The sequence below is a fragment of the Malus sylvestris genome, chromosome 13, assembly GCF_916048215.2.
Source record: "Malus sylvestris chromosome 13, drMalSylv7.2, whole genome shotgun sequence".
Taxonomy (NCBI): Eukaryota; Viridiplantae; Streptophyta; class Magnoliopsida; order Rosales; family Rosaceae; genus Malus; species Malus sylvestris.
The window spans coordinates 26,269,224-26,290,471 of record NC_062272.1 but is presented as its reverse complement, the minus strand read 5'-3'; the positions used below and the strand labels follow the sequence as shown (position 1 = coordinate 26,290,471).

Sequence of the window (21,248 nt, the reverse complement as noted above, 5' to 3'; positions counted from 1 at the left end):
CTTCATCATAATTCATTTTACAGAGTTGTATGGTGAAGAGATGCGCAACTACCGCTTCAACACTGGTAGTGAACTTGTCAAGACCAAAATGGTCAAGGGAGCCCCAATCAACATGTAATGAAGATGATTTGACTCATTTAGCAATTGGCGAACATAGGTACTCCGCTTGACGGGGAATTGGTTCAGGACTTCATCTTGGCTCCTCTTTCTGATTCGTTCTCAAAGTTCACCATGAATTAGTAATTGTTGAGATGACTATAAAGAAAGAGAGCGTTGTAGGGATTGCAACTATAACCCACAACAAGCCATCATCTTCCAATCGAAATGCACTGGTAAGGGATGGCGAATAAGTCATCCAGTCGTAAGGCCCAATGAGGAGTAAAGAAGAAGAAAGCAAAGGAGCCCAAGTGACCTCACTTCCACTGTGGGAAGGACATACATTAGAAGAGGAATTGATGGTTGTACCTCGCATCTCTGAAGGACAAACCTGCAGGTACAAATTTGTTCTTATGTTAAATTCTAATTGTTAGATCTTCTAATTTTTATACAAGATATAAAATGTAATCACTTATGCAAATGTATGTAGGTGAAGGATGCAAGTAAAAGATAAACAAGCAAGAAGGAAAAATAGAGTGGGAGAATTCCGCCCACTTCTTATTTTGTTAGCTACTTAGGAAGTTTGTAACAACCATGTATGATAAGGGAAGAACTTACCATATAGCGATTCTTGTGGAATCTCAAGAGGAAGTCCTCAAAAGATTAGCGGACTTTCTTGTAATTTGATGTGGTTATGGCATGTAGGAAGGTATGAGCATGACCTGCATTGCGAAAATGCTTTCGCAGAAAGATCAACGCAATTCAAGGAAGACCTAATCACCAGCGGCATTTGTGTTGTACTTTCAATTCCAGCCTAAGAAGTAGATGAAGTGACACAGCCTAACCCGAAATGTCCACCTGGACTCTGAATCGAGTTATGATGGCCGACACCTAGAGGGTAACGAAGTCATAAAGTATAGTGAAGTAGAAAATGTGAGTAAATTTAAACCTAAAAGTGCCTACATACAAGAGTGCGCTAGTGAGAGGGAATGAACTCATTTAACACGTGATGTCAGAGCATAAGTAAAGTACAGTAGGGTAGGTTGAGAATTATACCATCGGAAGTAATCTCTGATATCAACGTTTGCCAGAAATCCTAGTCGATATGTAAGCGCAGCTATTAAAACCTGGAGGGGCGAAAAAATAAGGGTGAGTGGGCCTAAAAATAAAGTTTTATAAAAACCTTTTCAAAAACATAATAACCCCTCGCTATAAAACAAATATAGTTTCCAAAATATACATACTACGTATAGTATGAAAAATACTTACCAAAGCCAGCAGTATCTCAAGAATGCAATACGTCACAAACTTTTGTAAATAAACACATGACGTCCATAATCACATATTCTCGCATAAACAAACATATCATATCGAGTGCTCATCAACACATGCTGACATATGAGTTCATGCATAGATATTCTGACATGAACAGGACTGCGTGTAACAATGATATATGCTCTAATACTACCATCACTCGAAGACTAGCACTATATGCAGCACATATGAGTCCTAATTGCCTTTAACAATCTAGGGCAAGGCTAGCACCTACAATGGATCCAAAGTGAACGTACGGTGCGATGTGCACATACACGTGAAAGACTGGCCTTGGCTCGGGCGAGTACCAACATCAGTGTAGCAAACGATGAGCAGATAACATAAATATAGTCATGCCATAGTGATTCGATAACTCTAGTCAACATAATAGTATTCGTAGCCGTAAATATAATTATGGCATCAATAATAATATGCATACCTGTGCATCCCGTAGGACATAGCATAACTTCATAATTTCTATCTAAAGGAAATATTTGTGAAAACAAGTTCATTTGAGCAACATCTACAACATGCAATTAACAATTAAAGGCGGAAATCATGCTTGTATGCACTCAAAAACAAAATTTTACCCATGAAATTCAAGGCCTAGTTAGTGTGGTGAACCAAAACTCAACTCAAGAACAAAGTGAGTTGAGAAATATTTTACCTTTATTGATTCCTCTTTGCATAAGCAAAGGCTAATCACCCAAGAGATAGGGCCTTCATTCCTTACTTTTTAGCTCCATGGATTTCTTGGATGAGGATGGCAGAATGGATTCTCCAAGTTCCCAAAATAGAGAACCTCTAAGTCTCCACACCAAGGAGAGCATTGATGAAGAGATGAGTGACCTAGAGGAAGAAAGATTGCTAGCTAATTTCCTCTAGGGTGGCTGGCCTCTTAGAGAGAAAAGAGAGCTTTGTGTTCTCATCTTTTCTCCAAAAGAAACCCTAATTATGAAATGTTATAAAGTTCTTTATATAGTCCATTCAATTAAGTGACAAAAGAACCAAAACCCTTCATCCTCTAATATGGCCAGCCTTAAGGGTTTATTGGGCTTTCAAGCCCTTTGTGTATTCAAGTTGTCATACAACTTGAGTTAATGGGCTTGACATTCAAATCATATTGGGCCTTGTGGCCCAAAACTAACCCTAGGTCTATAACGAACTTATTCGTTTGATTAATTAACATATTAATTAATCCTAGCCATAAATAATTAAACCATTTAATTATCCTTACTTATCTCCGTTATTTCTTCAATATCTACCTTACATGGTGTATGGTCCATTAGGTTCCTTTTAGCGAGGCAGTGGGCGATTAGAACTCTTCAAATCGATTGTGAATTGAAACTTACTTTCAATTCTCCCTTTAGTGATTACACACCTTTAGGGCTTCCATAAACCATGAGTGACACCTAGCAGTATATCATGGCTACCCAAACTAATTAGAAGAGGTGGAGAACCTATTCAGTTTAGGATTACAATACAATACGGTCTTTCTCTAATACAATACTCTTGACCACATTATTTGGTTTGATAGTTTATTCATGTCTACTATCCAATATGATTCTCTTACTTATATGATTACCTTGAATGTGATTTGGAACGACTTCCTAAATCTCATTCATACTCTTGCCAAAGATTCTTAATCATATCATAGAGTATTTTCCCTCAAACGGTTTGAAGGTTAGAGATCCCTTATTGTGCATTCACTTGCCTCCATGGCTAAGTGACTAACCCCCAACTACGCCATGGACACCCTGATAGGAGCATATTTATGCAACTTAGTTAGCTTGTTTCTTGGCATTTACTTAGTTTAATTCTAGTTATTTTAGTACTTTAAGCTATTTTCATGTGTTTGTAGGTTCAAATAACAAAGTTAGCAACAAAGTGCTATTTGGAGCATTGTGGAGCATTTTTGGGCCAAAATTGGATAGTGCAAGCATGAAGACATAAGGATGGACGTTTTTGAAGATTTGAAGGCTAGAAATCAGCATGTTTGTGTGCAAGTGTTTTGACCTACAATTACCAAACATCCATCCACTACACTCATTATATTCACTCATTACCAAACACTCACCCACTACACCCATTACATCCACTCATTACGAAACATCCATCCACTACACCCATTACATCCACTCATTACCAAACACTCACCCACTACACCCATTACATCCACTCATTACCAAACATCCATCCACTACACCCATTACATCCACTCATTACGAAACATCCATCCACTACACCCATTACATCCACTCATTACGAAACACTCACCCACTACACCCATTACATCCACTCATTACCAAACATCCATCCACTACACCATTACATCCACTCATTACCAAACATGCACCCACTACACCCATTACATCCACTCATTACCACAACATACACCACTACCACCTTAATTAGATGGTGGTCCTCTTCCTAGCCTATAAATACATCCACCCTTCACCATAACAAAAAAAGGGAGAAAAATATCCATCAAAAGACACTACATTCACATCTCACAACTCCATACACTTACACTTTCATTCCTTGGCCGAGAGAACACAATCCACCCATCCACCCTTCACCATAACTCACCTATATCCATCTACCACCATAATTTACCACTCATCCATCAAACCACACCTTGTGCCGCAATAAAGAGAAGAAGGAGGACCCTTGGACGTGCTTGCCATTCAAGTTGGATTGTTGGAGCGTTTTTAGGTGTTTTCATTCTTTTGTTTTCAATGTCTAAATTTGTTTATCTTTGCTTTGTGAGTATGAGGAACTAAACCCCCCTTAGCTAGGGGGGAATTCGAAACCATGTTCATGCTTGCAATATGATTTGATTACCTTCAGTTGTGATTTCATAAGTTGTGAATTCAATTTGTTTAACTGCTTGATTGATAACTTATTCCTGTATGTTTATTAAGAGTGCACACTTAGTTTTCATGCATGAATATGATGCTAGAGTATAAGGGAGTTTCACCTAATAGTTACAAACTTATATTCACAAGTAGTGGAGGTCGCTTATAAACGATCGCGTTAAATAAATTCTTGGCAGAAGTTTCATGCTCATCATAGTAACGAATGCCTCGTCAATACTTATAGTTTTCATAATGCTTAATGATCTTTGATTGTATCTTTATTATGTTGTTCACGTAAACAACTTTTGAAGAATGCTTGAATGGTTGTATGCGTTTTCCCATCCAATTCAATAACTTAAGGAGAACTTGAAGGTTAATTTAAGCGGACTTAATTAACCTGGGGTGTTAAGTTTCATGATTGATTGAAAGAACAACTGAAAATTGGTTTATGTGCAAGTATGTCATGTGTGGAGAAGAACCTCTTAGCTAGCCTTCCATCCATTCAATTTACTCAAATTCATGCAGATTTCATTAGTTCTTTAATTTACTTGTTTTGTTTTCAAATTCGTCAAAACAAAAACCCCATTTACTTTAAAGCGTTTTATTAGTCAAAATCTGTTTTGATTTGTGTTTTTAGGTGTGTTAGAGTCCAAATCTACCCAGTTTGTGTTTTTAGGCAGATTTGAGCGTTTTTAGCTTGTTTTGAGTCCTTTGAGTTTGTTTTAAGTTCTTTGAGTCTAGTTTAGTGTTTTTAACTTTTTTTATATGTTTTTAAGTCAATTTAGAGGTTTTAGCAGCCCTCCTACTCCCTGGTTTAGAACGATCCCTACTTGCATTTATACTACAATTTGACAACAAGAGGGTTTAATTTGTGTGTTAAGTTAATTTTCGCATCACACCCCTTGATGGAGTGACTTTGACATAGTCAAAGATCAAGGACCTAACCACAAGACAACTATGATGCCTCAGGTCAAATGACTAATTTGCATTATCCCAACCATGAGTATGAGAACTCTTTATTGATCGTGTCCAGTGGACTCATTATCTATTGAGCACCTATATGCTTGTCTTGGTGTCAGTAACACCAATGACTCGAGACCAATCACTCTCTCTAAGAGAAGACATAACACGTATTGATCTTAACAGATTGTCAATGCCCAATTGGCAATCCTATGATCAGGAACGTTAATGATATGTATACAAAAGAGAATGGTCTCATGAATCTAACTTCTTTAGATCACATTCTCCCAATCACATATTCCTTGGACTTATCGTTTAAGCATGTTTGTACTATACTTAGGGCCTCCGTATTTAGATCTCGTATAAATACTCGGAGGACTTAAATGTAATTAAGTAATAAGGGAAGAGGCAAATATGTAATAAGTGAGGAGCCCTTATTCTATAAAAAGACTTTTCACCCTCCTCATTAGGGGAGGCCAACTCTTAGGCCCGAAGCCCCCTCACCCTCTCAGATCCCCTCTCACATTACAGAGCAAAGCTCTCACCCTCTCAATCCTTTCACAAACAGAGAAATACAATATAAGTGTGGACGTAACCTAAACATTGGGGTGAACCACGATACATCTTGTGTTATTTACTATCTTGCATATTTACGGTCGGATTTACGTTGTTCCATCTCACCACCATGAAAACTTCACAACCTCCACCGTGAATCTGCAGAAACCCAAAAACCCAAAGCTTTCCCAGAAAACCCACGAAGCCACCTCTTATTTCACTCAGTCTCTCTCTGCAACTACAAGACGGAATCCACCCAAAGCCTCTCTCTTATCCGTCGGCTTTCCTCTCTCCAATCGCACCCAACATCTGCATTGGTCTCAGCGGCAAGTCCCAGACCTACTTTGTAAACTTCTCGTCGGTGATGGTGTCACCTTACAAGCCCGACGAAGCCAGGATCCCGCCTGCTCTTCCCCTGCCCGCTTCGCCTACTCCTGTTCTCGAGTTTGGAGTAAGGATGTTGCAGTTGCAGTACATAGTGATTTACGACGAAATGCTGCTGATTTTGATCTTGTTGTTTAAGACCCTTCTGAGGAAGCTAGTGATCCTGGCCTTGGATAAGATGCAGCGAGGGAGGGGCCTATCGATGGTGAAGACGGTCGCTGAGACTGTATTTATTGTTCTTCTAGCCAACGTCTACAATCTGGTGGACATCAAGAACCGAACAAATGAATTTGGTGTGCTCAACCCTACGGACGAGAGAACTTTAATTCCATGAAGAAGAGCCTTAGTTTGAACAATCTCTCGCAGTACGAGCAGCCCCAGGACCAGAATTATGAACGACGTCGTCTTCGGAGGCGTAATCGGGCGTCGTGTCATCCTTTCCGGTGACAGTGTCGTTATTGCCATTGTTGGAGGCTCGAATCGCGAGCGCGAACACAAGTGAGGGGTTCCATGGATGAAAGAAGAACACAAGCGGAAGTTTTAACCTCACTAGCCACTTTACACTTTTCCTTCATAAGGATGTTGGAGGCTTGAAATCCGGATATTAAAACCCTGGGTGCTGAATGATCTAAAAGCTAGGCCCCACTTCACACCATGATGACGAGCTAAAGCTATTCTCTACAGAGAAATTATACCCTTGATGGGTGCCATGGCGAAGCTGCAGCGGACGAAACGCGATGCGTCGTCAAATCAAGTAATCGACGACGACGAGAACGAGATTGGGGGAAAAGAAGCGAGAATGCTCAGGTGGGAAGATATCAACATTTTCATGGAGGGAAGGAGGCGGGAACGTTGATCTCAAGGTAGGTTTAGCGCGTGACGCATGCAAAGACAGAGACAGAGAGAAAGGCAGAATAAAAAGAAAGAAAAGCACTCTGACGGGGTTTTTTACAGCTGGAGTACACCAGCTTGTGTTCAAACAGCAGAAAAAGAAAAAAAGGAGGCATATATGCCAAAGCTACTTATGTCAGTGCAGATCTTGTCGGCAAGGTGGAAAGAAATATTCTCGAGGATGACCCAAGAAACCCAGCTGCGATAGCTGATAATTGCCTGCACACTTCCTCAACCAATACGGAAGCGTTGTCTGCCATTTGCCAAAAGGGAAAAGAGAAAGCAAAAGAGAAAGCAAAAGCAAGGAATAAACACCCCACCAGAATGATGTGATTTACTTTTCTTGGCAGATGTATAATGTGATTTATTTTTCTTATCTTTCGGAGACATCTGTATAAACCCCATCAGAGAATAATAAAAAATAAAAAATAAAGAATAAAAAATAAAAAAACGGCAAAGCCCAAAATAAATGGGCTGGAATGTTGTGTGGAGGGCGAAGGCCCATAAGCCTAAAATAGTACTAACCAGGTGACCAAAAGTACGTCCAGTACTACAAAAATTATTCGGCACACTACCACTATTATCACCAACCAGGTGACCAAAAGTACGCCCAGTACTACAAAAAATTATTCGGCACCCCGCCGCTATTATCGCTAACCAGGTGATCAAAAGTACGTCCAGTACTCCAAATTATTCGACAGCTTGCCGCTATTATCACCAACCAGGTGATCAAAAGTACGCCTAGTACTCCAAAAAATTATTTAGCAGCCTGCTGCTATTATCACCAACCAGGTGATCAAAAGTACGTCTAGTACTCTAAAATTATACATGAGCATCACTCATGTCAATCATACATAATCATTCATGACCATCATTCATGTCAACATTCATGAGCATCACTCATGTCAACATTCATGAGTATCACTCATGTCAACATCCATGAGCATCACTCATGTCAATCAACATAAACATTCATGAACATCACTCATGTCAATCATCTTTAAAAGCTTCATTTACAAAAGCTCTAGCTTCAAAAGCTTCATTTATAGAGCTACAGCTTTAAAAGCTTCATTTACAAAAGCTCTAGCTTCGAAAGCTTCATTTATAGAGCTCTAGCTTCAAAGCTTCACTTGCAAAGCTTCACCTATAAAGCTTCAGTGCAGGGTATACAAATACCACCTCCGAACAACCACCACTTTGGCCCATACATGGATTCAATTTGAAGTCTCCAGCCAACAGACTCTATTGACCGAAGACTTGGGGGATACATTATGTACCATATATGGGGCCTTAACTGGGCCTCATGAAAAATACTTGGGGGACTTAGCCCCATTATTTATGTATTGAGGAGTGAGCCCTTATTCTATAAAAGGGATTCCCTCACTTTCATTAGAGAGCACCCATTATTCATGTACTAAGGAGCGAGCCCTTATTTTATAAAAGGGACTCCCTCACCTTCATTAGAGAGTATCGCCACTAGCTGAGCAACCGCCTCGTCGCGAGCATCACTCCTAACCATTATTCATGTACTGAGGAGCGAGCCCTTATTTTATAAAAGAGACTCTCTCACCTTCATTAGATAGCAACGCCGCCAGCTGAGCAACCACCTCACCGCGAGCATCACTCCTAACCCATCACTTATGTATTGAGGAGCGAGCCTTTATTCTATAAAATGGACTCCCTCACCATCATTAGAGAGCATCGCCGCCTACTGAGCAACCACATCGCTGCAAGCATCAACTCTAGCCCATATTTATGTATTGAGGAGCGAGCCCTTATTCTATAAAAGGGACTCTCACCTTCAAAACACCACAAGCCGAGCCAACCAAGGCAACATAAGCCACAATCCGAGTAACCTCGCAACATGTACTACTTCTAGTTGAGCATCATTTCAGATTGAGCACCGCCTCATATTGAGTATCAGTCCTAGACGACATCTAGTTACTTCGGCCCACACATGGACTGAATTTCAAGTCTCAAGCCAAAAGACTCTCTAGACTGAAGACTTGGGGGACTACTATTTGTACCATACTTAGGGCCTCCGTATTTAGATCTCGTATAAATACTCAGGGGACTTAAATGTAATTAAGTAATAAAGGAAGGGGAAAATATGTAATAAGTGAAGAGCTCTTATTCTATAAAAAGACTCCTCACCCTCCTCATTGGGGGAGGCCAACTCTTAGGCCCGAAGCCCCCTCACCCTCTCAAACCCCCTCTCACATTACAGGGCAAAGCTCTCACCCTCTCAATCCTCTCACAAACAGAGAAATACAATATCAGTGTGGACGTAGCCCAAACATTGGGGTGAACCACGATACATCTTATGTTATTTACTTTCTTGCAGATTCACGGTAGGATTTACGTTGTTCCAAGACCTCCGATTTTTTGCATCAACAAAGCATATAACATTTATATGAGACGGCTTCAAACAATAATCTTTGCCCTTTATATTAAACGAGATTAGTTTAACATGTAAAATGTCCGTCAAGTATCATCATGTGATTGGTTTTAGGGCACATTTCCAACATTATCAATATGCTAAATCTTATAAACATCATGTTAATCTAGACGTATTGTAGAAAACTCTTTATGATATGTATAAATGGAAACTAACAATTATATATACTATATAAACAAAACGACCCACTCACAGTTACTTGCGATGTCACATCCGTTTGAGCTAGGAAGCCGGAGTCTTCGATAGTAATCACACCTAAGCATAATATTGGGACCCATTAGTAAAACTCAATTAAAACATTTGAATTTGGAGAAACGGACAAAGATATACAAAATTAGCATGTCAAAATACGCTAAGAAAGGTCTCATGCAATTTTTGTAAAATGTCAACGGTCAACCCTAAAAATTAACCGAGACGTCCTGGTGGTCAAGTACATTAAAACTTTAAAATTTCACTAAATGGATGCCAAAAATGGACTCGGGACATCGGAATTACCCTAGGAGGGTTTTCGAGAAAATTCTAAAAAGTCAACAAAAGTCAAATAACAGTCAACAGTTAACTTTAATAGAATATTCCCTCATTAGAAGTAGGGTTGGCAATTCTAACCGTTAAACCCAATAATCGTGAATAACCGTCCAAATGGAACATATTTGGGTATAGAAGTTTGGGTATATTCTGGATATGGGGAAGAACCGTTTATATTATTCGGTTATGGTTTTGGATATGGTTATGGAGGTCCCAAAAGTTGCATTTTGTAGGAATGTAAAGTTTTCAATCAAAATCAATGTGAACTCAATGGTGCTTATGTGAGTTATCAAAGACAAGCCAACATCATTAGTGTTTTAATTTTTATACTCGACGAGATCCATTCATTGGATCATTTTATACATCAAATTTTTAATGACGAAATTAATATCTACTAACTTATAATGTCTTAATTGAACTAATATATTTTTTGTATAGACGAAGATTGATATACCCATTAACCAATAAGGAATCTATTACCCGATGCGTATGGTTATAGATAATTCTCGATGGTTAATTTGCAGTTATGGATATGGTTAATTTTCGTGGTGATGGGGATGGATATAGCATTTCCATCCCCAAACCGAACCGTTGTCATCCCTACCTATAAGGAATATTCCCCTTTAACCTCTAAGTGGATCTGGCCCACATATTCGGGTTTTGGGCTTGGGCCCTTTTTTGTTCTCTCTATATCTCTCTCTTCTTCTTCATCGGCTGATTGCCGCTGCAACCGTCAAGATAATCCTAGTTCCAACCACCCAAAATCTTCACGAAACCTAGCCTTCCAATATATCAAATCGAATCTCAAGGGACAAGGAATCAGAATATACCTTTGGTTTCCTCAGGTGTGGCCAGAGTTGGTTGGCAAATGGCTCAAAAGCCGTAGAATCTCCACCAAAAAAGTGGGTTTGTTATTCTCGGGGTATTTCTGCGTCCAAACAATATTAAAACATCTCAAAATATTATAATCATACTCCTAAACACAATCTACGAAGATTTTGAGGGTTTTCGAACTTACCCACATGGAAAAATCTCGAGGTTCTTGCCGGGAGGTTCGTGTTTACAGCTCGAGGTCTGGGTATGCAGCTTCACAGCTAAGAGATGATGTGGGCTTCGGGTTTATGATCATTATGCTTGTCGAAGAAGATGATGGGTGATGGAGCTCGCCGGTACGGCGAGGTGTGTGGCGGTCTCGGGTTTCTCTACATTTACACAGAGAGAAAGAGATAGCTAAGAGAAGAAGCTCGTGAAGGTCCTGAGAATTTGGGAAGAAAAAGACACGTGGCAGAGATGGAGAGGAAAGTTTGGTGTTTGTGTGGGCCCCACGGGCCAGAAATATTATTAGAATAATTAAAATATCTTAACACAAAATATTAAAATAATAATATATTAATATTAAAATTTGAATATATATATAAAATATAAAATAGTAATTATTAGAAAATATTTTTCGGATTCGTAGTTCCGTAAAACCTCCATCGAAACTCCAATTTCAATTTCGCTTGCGCCTACGCATTCGTGCCGTCGAATACTTCGAGAATAAGGTAAATTAATAGCTCATATGCCTCACATAATGACGGTTAACGAAAGTCAACACTCTTGCCACTAGGGGCATTTTCATCAATTCACTCTTTTAAAATTAATAAAATCGTAAAATTAGGGACGGGTTGTCACATGAAGGGCCATCAACTTTGACAACCACCAATGTAGTCCCAAGAAGATCTTCAATCACACGGTGAGGCAAGAGTAAAGTCAGAGCTAGGGCAGAGGAATATTCTAGGTTTGAACCTTTGCTTTATGCTAGTGGTGGGATGACTTGACAAACCTCTGGGGTGGAGAGAGTTGGCTTACATTTCGGTTGATTTAGATGAGAAAATGAAGGATAAGGGTTTGGCAAATGCTGTTGTATTGGTTGGGGAGGACAGGAACTAGTTTCATTTACAGAGGGTTGGAGGTCTGATATTCCATTAACAACAGGTGTCGAGGCATGGCAGAGTCTCCTTTTTCGAACTAAAGGAACTTCTCCTAGTTCCTCTGCCTCAAAATCCACAGTCGTAACTCTAAGATCTCTCATTGCCAGTAGCAATTTCTTTGTGATAAACCCAGTAAAAGCTTTGGGGACATGGTACTAAACTGCCTTCATTTCTTCTTATCCAGAGTTGGCAAGGTGATGACTTTGAGTGTGTGGACCGCCCTTTGAACATCCTCCGTGTTGATGCAATTCGGATCAGAAATGGAGAACTTGGAGCAGTGCTTAACAATTGCATATTTTCCACTCTCCTTGAACCATGGAGGAGAAGTTAGCCATTCCCAACTACGATGTTTCATTAAGATCAGGAAGGAATGAAGTATCAGCCCTGGAAAACAAAGTCGATACTTTTCAAGTCATTATTTGGGTGAAGCATAGGTAGTGGAGTGTTCCTAACTCAAGCCCCGAAAATGTCTCTTTCCCAATCGTCGTCCACGATAAGAACATCTTTATGCTAGTCCTTGTCCTGCCATAGAACATCTAGGATGTACGACGACCACCAAAAGCTGGGTCTTGGCTGGAAGATATAGTGTCCATCAGAACTTCACCCATACAACGAAATTCTTGTAGTTCAAGCTTGGCCTCGTACTATTGATTTAATATCTCAAAATTGGTGGTAAATCAGAAAGCAGCGGGGGCTAGGTTGCAGATGGTCATATCATAGCTGATCAAAATGTCTTTCAGTAAATCTAAGAGAGTGAATCTCAGGCCAAGGTCCAGAACTAGGGATGGATTTTGGTGCATGGACGTCGTGAGTCAGAAGGTTTTGGAAAGCAGGCCTCAGATTGGAGCCTAGTTCCTACCAAACCTTGCAATTATTCAGAAGATTCTGATGGCGTTTCATGAAAGCCTGAGACGCTTTTGCTACGCACCCTTGTCAACGGAAGGTTGTAGGGTGACTTGGCTATCGATATAGGAGCTTTGCTCCAGAAGGCAACTATTGACGTTAGATTGAAGAAAAATAAAAAAAAATTGAGCAAGATGAGGAAGAAGGGTTGGAAGGTTTTGAACAAAGGAATGTGGAAAACGTTCAAGATTTTTGAAAGATTTGGGAATTTTCTAAGAAAATGAATGAAGAGCTCCGAGGATATTTAAGGAAGATATTTCAAAATCAACAACCATTGAATATGGATCGTCACGTCTCAAGATCAACAAATTTGACGACTAAATTTAACTAGACAAAGCAACTGACAAAATTTCACTTTATGTGCACGCTCAATTGGGACAAATCCTCATCATTGCGATATTGAAGACACACTTTACGAGATGGTGCGCTTGAATGTAGAATGGCTCAGTGTTCAAGAAGTTCACAAGGTTCAAAGACTAGATACCACATGTTTGAAGAAAGAAAATGGTACGTATTCTGATCTTACCCCGAAAGGCATAGTCTTTGGGTAAGTATCCATCCTCATGGGGAATAACTCCTTTCAGAAACATATTAGGGGCAATTATGGGACCATGTTTTATTAAGTTGTCCTTTAAGTTTTCATTGTTACAGCTACATCCTGTCTCTTTGGGTAAATACTATAAAAGGTTGGTAGCCTCTTGAAGGCAACGTTGGACTTTCTGCCAAGAATATGTTCTTTCCTGCATCAAATCCCATACCAAAGCTCCATCTTTGGCTATGCTCATTTGGATTTGGTCAAAACGTGATATTAGGAAACTTGGGTTTTGGTTTGATTGGATTTTGAAGTGTTTTAGTTGTTTAGTGAGCAATAAAGGTAAAGGATTATGTCTCATAGCTTTCCACGTCAGATTAAAGTTGTGGGCTTGAATTTTTGGCACTCCCAAGTAGCTCAAAATTTTCACAAACTTTAACTCCACATAAGCCTATTGAACTTTCGTAACCGTCCACACCACAACTCATTTGGCAAGCCCTGTTATGTTGCTTGGGTCCACTTAAGCATGTCACGTGCTTGGCGTGATTCTAATTAAAATGTTAATGTATTAATATTATAAACTTGTTTCGATATTGCTTGGCATAATGAATGTGCGTAGTTTTGCACGGGCTTAGTGTGATTTTCCGAATGTCCAATAATGAATTACCATTTCTTTTGGTGTGGCATGATAGTGATTTTGCGTACCCCTTGTTTTGCACTCTATGCATGAATTTGAGCTTGGTTTGCTATGAATATATAATGACTGGGCTTCCAAATAAAATTAAGCTTAGTGAAAATTTTGGGCCCTATTAAACATTTAAAGAAAGCATGAATTTAAAAACAAATCTAAGTCCCATAAAATTCAAGGACTAGTGAGTGGTGAACCAAGAATCTTTGCAAAATGAAAGAGGAATGATTAAGCTTTCATACTCTTGAAGCTCATCCTTGTGTTAACGAGGTGGTCACCCAAATGGAGGCCTTCAAGTGCTCTCCTAGCTCCTTCAAATTTTCCTTTCTGCTTGACTATTTTGCTCCTTGAGTCTTTACTCCTTGCTTTCTCCTTTGCACCTTGAGGATTTCATAAATGGATTCTCCAGGCACCAAAGAAAATGGTGCATCTAGGTCTCCACACCAAGGATGTGAGGTGAAGACAAGATGGAGGAACTAGGAGAAGATTTGATGCTAGTAAAACTCCTCCCAGTTGGCCAACTAGTAGAGAGATAGAGAGTTTCTGCCTCCAAGTTTTCTTCTTTAAAATCCTAATGAGCTTTGAGTCATAATTTCACTTTTATATCCACTCACAATTGAAAGGCCCAAATGAAACTAGTCCCTCTCTTGTATGGCCAATTTCCTTAAAGTTATTGGCTTGTGTCCCATTTTGTTTAAGTTGTCATAAAACTTAAACATAATGGGCCTTATGGACCAAAGTCCATTAGGCCTCAAAAGCCGAAACTAGTTATAGCCCAATACGAACTAATTTTATGATTAATTATTAACTATTTTAATTAATCTTGATCATACTCAATTAAATTATATAATTGCTAATATCCATCTCGATTATATTTCTTCATACTCATCCTTACAAGGTGTACAATTCATTATGTTCTAGTTAGTGAGATAGTGGGCCGTTGTAACTTTTACTAATTGATTGTTAAAGCGATTGATTGTAAATGCAATTATAACTTTTACTAATTGATTGTTAAAGCGATTATAACTCTCACTAATCGATTGTAAATGCAATTATAACTTTTACTAATTGATTGTTAAAGCGATTATAACTCTCACTAATCGATTGTAAATGCAATTATAACTTTTACTAATCGATTGTGAACTAAAACTAACTTTCAATTGCTAATCTTCAGGGCTTTCACAAACCATGAGTGTCACTTAGCAAATAAGTCAAGGCTACCTAAGCTAAGTAGAAGTGGTTAGAGAACTTATTCAGTTACAACAACAATGTAATACGGTTCTTATCTAATTCGATTCTCTTGACCATAGCGTTTCGTTGACATTTTATTTCATGTCTACTATCTAATTTATACTTCTCTGTATTATTCCAGTGAGTATGATTTGGAACATAGTTCCTAAATCATGTTCATGTGCTTTGACCAAAGACTCCTGAATCGTATCTCAAAGTATTCTCCTTTCACCATGAAAGGTTAGAGATCCCTTATTGTACACTCACATGTCTCTATGAATAGATCAATGATCCCAACAAAGCTAGGAAAATGGCCAAGACGAGGCGTGGAATTTGTTACGTTGTCAAATTATCAAAGATATACTCACAAGACAATTGTTGTGTCTCAAGTCAAAGGACTTTGCCCCAATCAACAAAGCCTCGACAAAGTATACTAGACCTAACTTGAAGGCATCATTCTTGTTCTTGCACTCCTTAAAGGCCATTTCAAGCTCCCCGCAAGTCACAAACTAATTTTTTTTTTTGGTGATTTTCTTGTGGGCGGCCTTGGCTTTGCCTCTGCCCTTTTCTTTCCTCTGCTTGCTACTTTCACCTACCAACCTTAAAATACTCCCTCAACAGCCTAATCCTTTCTAGCTCAACCTCTAAGTCATAAGGTTCGTCACATCATAGCCCAGTAATGAGGCAGAAGTCTTGCTTTGTGAACCGGCTGAATTTACAACGTATTAAATAAGTTAGTATTTCTAGGTCTTTAACCTTTTGATTTGCCACTCTATAGAGCGACAACTCTGCTGACTAAAGGCCAATTCATCAACACGCTAAAGGTGGCCAAAGAAGGATGCCCTAAAAGCAAAGTTGTGCCTCATTAAACTTCTCCCCTATCAATCCTACCACATGGGGGGCTTAGGATGGGTTGTTAACCATTCCCCCTATAAGAATCTTCTTCTTTGATTGCTAGTTGAATACCATGGGTTGTCATATCCTGTACACATAACAATATAAACAATAACCAAGGTATACCCTTAACAAAAACAAATTCAACAATACATACCTTTAAAACAACTTGTCAAAAAAGTTTCATAGCTATACATCTATTGTGAACAAAGCATTATTACTTAAGCAATATTAACTCAAATCATAAGATTAACAATATTTCATCAACAAAAATCAATCTCAACTCAAATCTACGACTTTACCAAAACAACAGTGAACAACAGAGCCTCCACACAACCTGTTAACAACGCACCCAAATTTCCCAAAATTTCACATATATTCATCAATTTCAACTAGGAATATGCATAATTAACCTTAAAACTAACTTAATTAACAAAAATAACAAAACTAAATTCTAAAGTTCCATTTTCAAAACTCACCTAATTTGACTATGGGGAATCAAATATGACATCAGTTATCGTGCAAGGACTTTGAACCCAACTCGAATGAAGCGAAAAACACATCCTTTATGTGGAACCGACTGGACACCCTTGGACTATACTCCCTTGATTTTCTTAACTACTATCTAGAAGTGCAATGAGGTCGGAAAAGAAAGCACATTACAACTACCACTAGGTTTAGAATGGGAAAAAAGTTTGAGCGCTCACTAGAGATAGAGAGTTTGGGAGGAGAACACAAATTTGAGAAGGTTACTTTTGTTGTCGCGGTGGAGAAGAGTTTAAATCTAAAAAAATTCAAGTGGTTGTCGTGAACCGTTTTCATTTAGTGACAGGTCATTTATGACCCAGTTTCATCGTAATCTCATTTGAATGGATTGGTTTTCAGTTGTTCAAATTTGATCTAACGAACCACATTTGGTCCACACAAGGTCGGCAAAGTGTGGTCCACACCTTAGAGATGGCAAACTCGGGTTTGACAAATATAGGGCCGATTTGAAAACCATTTAGTTATTAGAATATAATTTTTAGTTTTTGTGTTTGAGATGCGGAAAAAGTATATGAAGAAAGAGAGAGATGGAGAAGAGTGAGGGAAGAGAGGGGAAGAAGAACTATGATTTAAAACAAAATCTTGAAATAAAAACAACTTAAAATAATTTTTGAATTGTAGTATTTATTTTGTGTTATTTCCTTGTACCTTCTTCAACTTAATCCCCACTTGTGTCCTTTCTTCCACTCTTTCATATATCTTTTCTCTTCTTTGAATTTCCCCTGCGTCACTGATACAAAACTTAAACAAAAAACCAATAACTAAATAGTTATCAAACGAGCTTGTAGTTAATCATAACTTGCAGAAGTGGTATATATTTGTATTAACTACTACTAGCCTATTACTATTTAAAGAAGCGGTATCGAAAGAAAGAGAATTGAACACAAGATATCATCACAAGCTAAAGTAAATGTTCTTAACCACCATTTCATAAGCTAGCTAAAGTAAATGTTCTTAACCGACATTGCGGAATTCCCAGGCATGCAGTGTTTGTGAGATATTACTACTATTATATAAATCACTCTCACCAGCACTCATCATGATGCCATTGTCTCTAAATTGGCTGAGTACGTACATGCATGTCTTTATACCTTGGGAGCTTTACTTCGCAGCCAAATTTTCCATTGGTGTGGTTGTCATTTTCACAAATACAATGAAAATTGTTGTGTAGTACGTACTGAGTGAGAAGCAAGAGCAGTCAAGTTGAAGATTAACTAAACTCCATTGCTTACAGTCCAGAGAGTGACCAAGTCTTGTATTGATAACATCTACACGCAAAATTGTGAATGATTCAATCTGCTCCACAACATTAATTAACAGACAATCCCTAATTAATTAGCTGATTAATTAGAAGTACTCTAATGCTCCTTCGTCTTCCAAGCCAGTTAACCTAAAAGGAAACATGTTCGCTTAAACACAGTCAAGAGATTTCATACCTACCACAAGTTTAGCCTCCCAATCAAAACCATCTCATGCCTTGGGTTCTTTGTCCAATTTGGCATATACCACGTGTCATTCTTGCATGTTGCATGAGGAAAAAAACAAGGAAAAAAAAAGAAATTTAACGAAAAGCTCCCGATATTGTTTACTTTAACGAAAAAATTTATTTTTACACTGATAAGTCAATCCTAGTAATATTCATTTTATCCTTTATTTTGTCTTTATCGTTAAAACTTAAAGTTTTCAAACCATTTTCATTAACTTTTCTATAAAAAAAATATTTGTATGGTGAGCTAGTTGACAAGTCACAACTTCACTCTAATAAGGAATGAAATATTAGGAATCTTTGGCCGCACTTAAACGACTATAGTCGTAATCCCAACCATCCAAGGGCCACGGATTCGTGATTAAGACAATAATTAGGTGTAATTAACCCACTAATCTCACTGCAAAACAAATCAATGGTCCCAAATCGAAGGGATAAATAGGTCTAATATGAAGGGTAATTTGGCCAGGAAAATACAAACAGCAGAAAGGACAAAGAATGGAAATGGTGGTGCCCACAATCATTGTATGATACTAAAATCCGAGGGTTAGCCTTTGCGTCATCACTAATCATCCAGCATATTTAAAGCTTTTAAACTGAACCAGCCGGATTTAAAAATTTCCAATCAAACGTTCAATATCCGTTCTTCATTTGCAAACTGACAAGCTCGGACCGCCTTTTCTTCTGTCCGATACTCTACGTATTATTTGATTTCTCTGAGTCGAGCAAGCTCTGCTCAGCTCTGATTAAGCCACATTTTCAAAGCTTATTGCTGGCCAATTTATATCAGCATGCATCTCCAATACGATAAACTACATTTGGCGAGCTAAATTATTGATTTTAGCTTTCCCTTGAATCACCGGACAGAAAAATGGGAATCCAAAGAATTTATTTGGGAGCTAGATGGGAGTTCCCCTACTTCAAGTTGTAAGAACATGTGTAAACGTCCAAAAAAATCTAGCAACTCTGGTATGATATTGGTACACTCGACTTTCTCTCCTCATTCTAAAAGTAGCAGTAGCTCCTCGTTAAGACATAGAATAGAGATGTTCTAATGCATCAATAATTTCTTATACATACTGAGACATTATAAAATATATCTAGTACACCACATGATATTTTGATGTACATGTAAAGATCACTCAAATTAATACACAATACTCTTATATTATCCAAAATCATGCACCCTATTTTAATTAACATGTAAATTCGATATACTACATCTTTATGATGACATAATTCAGGACAATCCGTAATTACAACGTAGAATTAGTTTTTAAGCATAAACACACAAAAGCAGAATCTAGACTCGTCAAAAGCAATTAAGGCTAGCTAGGGTTAAGAATATTGATGGAGTGCTTATCAGCTAGCAAGCCGATGTCAGACTTCTCAAGCCAAGCTAAGGCATGGAAGTAAATCATGCACACGGTTAAGAATAAAATATTGTGTAGGAGATGAAGACCAAAACAGAAAAATAATAGAGATGGGTATATGCTTATATTGTAAACAATATTCATCAATTCTTAGAGCAACCTTATATATAGGGCCAAATGATTACAACTCAACTCCATGTGTTTTTCACATGCAAAGCTAGAAAAAGAAAAAAAAAAAAAAAAACCCTTAATCAAAGCTCAAATACCATACAACCTAGCTCCAAGCTAGAAACCCTAGATATAATACTTGTATTGTGAATGGCAGGACCTCAAGCTCTCACAAAAACCACTATTGCCGCCGCCACCACCACCACCAACAAAAACATGCTGACGAAATCACCATCAAGCACTAAAACTGCACTCCGGAGGTTTGTTGGGGTTAGGCAAAGGCCATCTGGAAGATGGGTAGCAGAGATCAAGGACTCATCCCAACGTGTGAGGCTATGGCTAGGCACTTATGACACACCTGAAGAAGCAGCAAGAGCTTATGATGAAGCTGCTAGAGCATTACGTGGCGAAAACGCCCGCACCAACTTTGCGCCCCCCGGTCCAGCCACAAACCCTAACTCAAGTCCATTGGTCTCTAGTGCTTCCAATGGGAGCTTTGTGTCGGGGTCTGATGGCCGCCATGGTGGTGCAGGGCTTAGCTTCTCTTCCTTGAAGGCCAAGTTAAGCAAGAACCTCCAAAGTATCATGGCTAGGAGTAGTGATCATAACAGGTCCTCAAAAAGCAGGGTGAGTGACCACTTCACTTTTGCAAGTATTTTCCACTTTAGGAAATACCAATACCAAAACACAGTAAACCCTTTAATTGATATGAAGAATATAGAGAAAGTGGTGCAGCCTAGCATCATAGTGCCCCATAATAATGGAGAGAGTACTACTAGTACTGAGCCTTCCTCTTGGGAGAACTCTAGTATTTCGGACTGCAGCGCCGAGTGGGCCCACGGGTTACGGCAAGTAGGGGTGGATTATGAAGGGTCTGAAATTGGGGAAGGGAGTATCATGGACCAAATTATGGGGTGGATGGATAGTCCAGATAATCAGTTGGGTGGTCGGATTAACCTTGGTGATGATAGTGAGGAGGGTTCGAGGAGTAAGAGGTTCAAGGTTTCCTCTTCAGTGATGGTTCCTCCGACATTTAGTACCGGATCTCCATTCAATAATAATAATGGAGAAATTTCGAATTGAGGGCAGCAAGTTGCAGGTCATGATAATATATGCATGCAGGTGTACTACTTTATGTCAATTAAACCAAGGCAGGATGGTAAAGCTTCTATTGTACAAAGGTTGATAAGTTCGCCATAACATGTAAAAAGTTGCTCCTGTTGCATGCTATTCTTAATCTTGTGATGAGTGATGTCTCAAAGCTAAAAGAAGTTCTTCATCAAACCAATTAATGTACAGAGAGAAATCTAGAGAGAGAGAGAGAGAGAGATTGTATTGGGGAGTAAATCATGAGATATTGTCTGTTTCCAAATGACATGACCAAGTTTAGTGTTAATGACAATAATGACAAGCA

At 38.7% G+C, this 21,248-nt stretch overlaps 1 protein-coding gene across 1 annotated transcript; it reads left to right on the top strand.

The window, feature by feature from the left end:
- Positions 1 to 19,984: 19,984 nt before the first annotated feature.
- On the top strand, positions 19,985 to 20,917 carry LOC126595404 (dehydration-responsive element-binding protein 2B-like). The gene has a single exon (XM_050261711.1). It carries the CDS (start codon positions 19,985 to 19,987, stop codon positions 20,915 to 20,917), a length of 933 nt encoding a protein of 310 aa, XP_050117668.1.
- Positions 20,918 to 21,248: the final 331 nt, after the last annotated feature.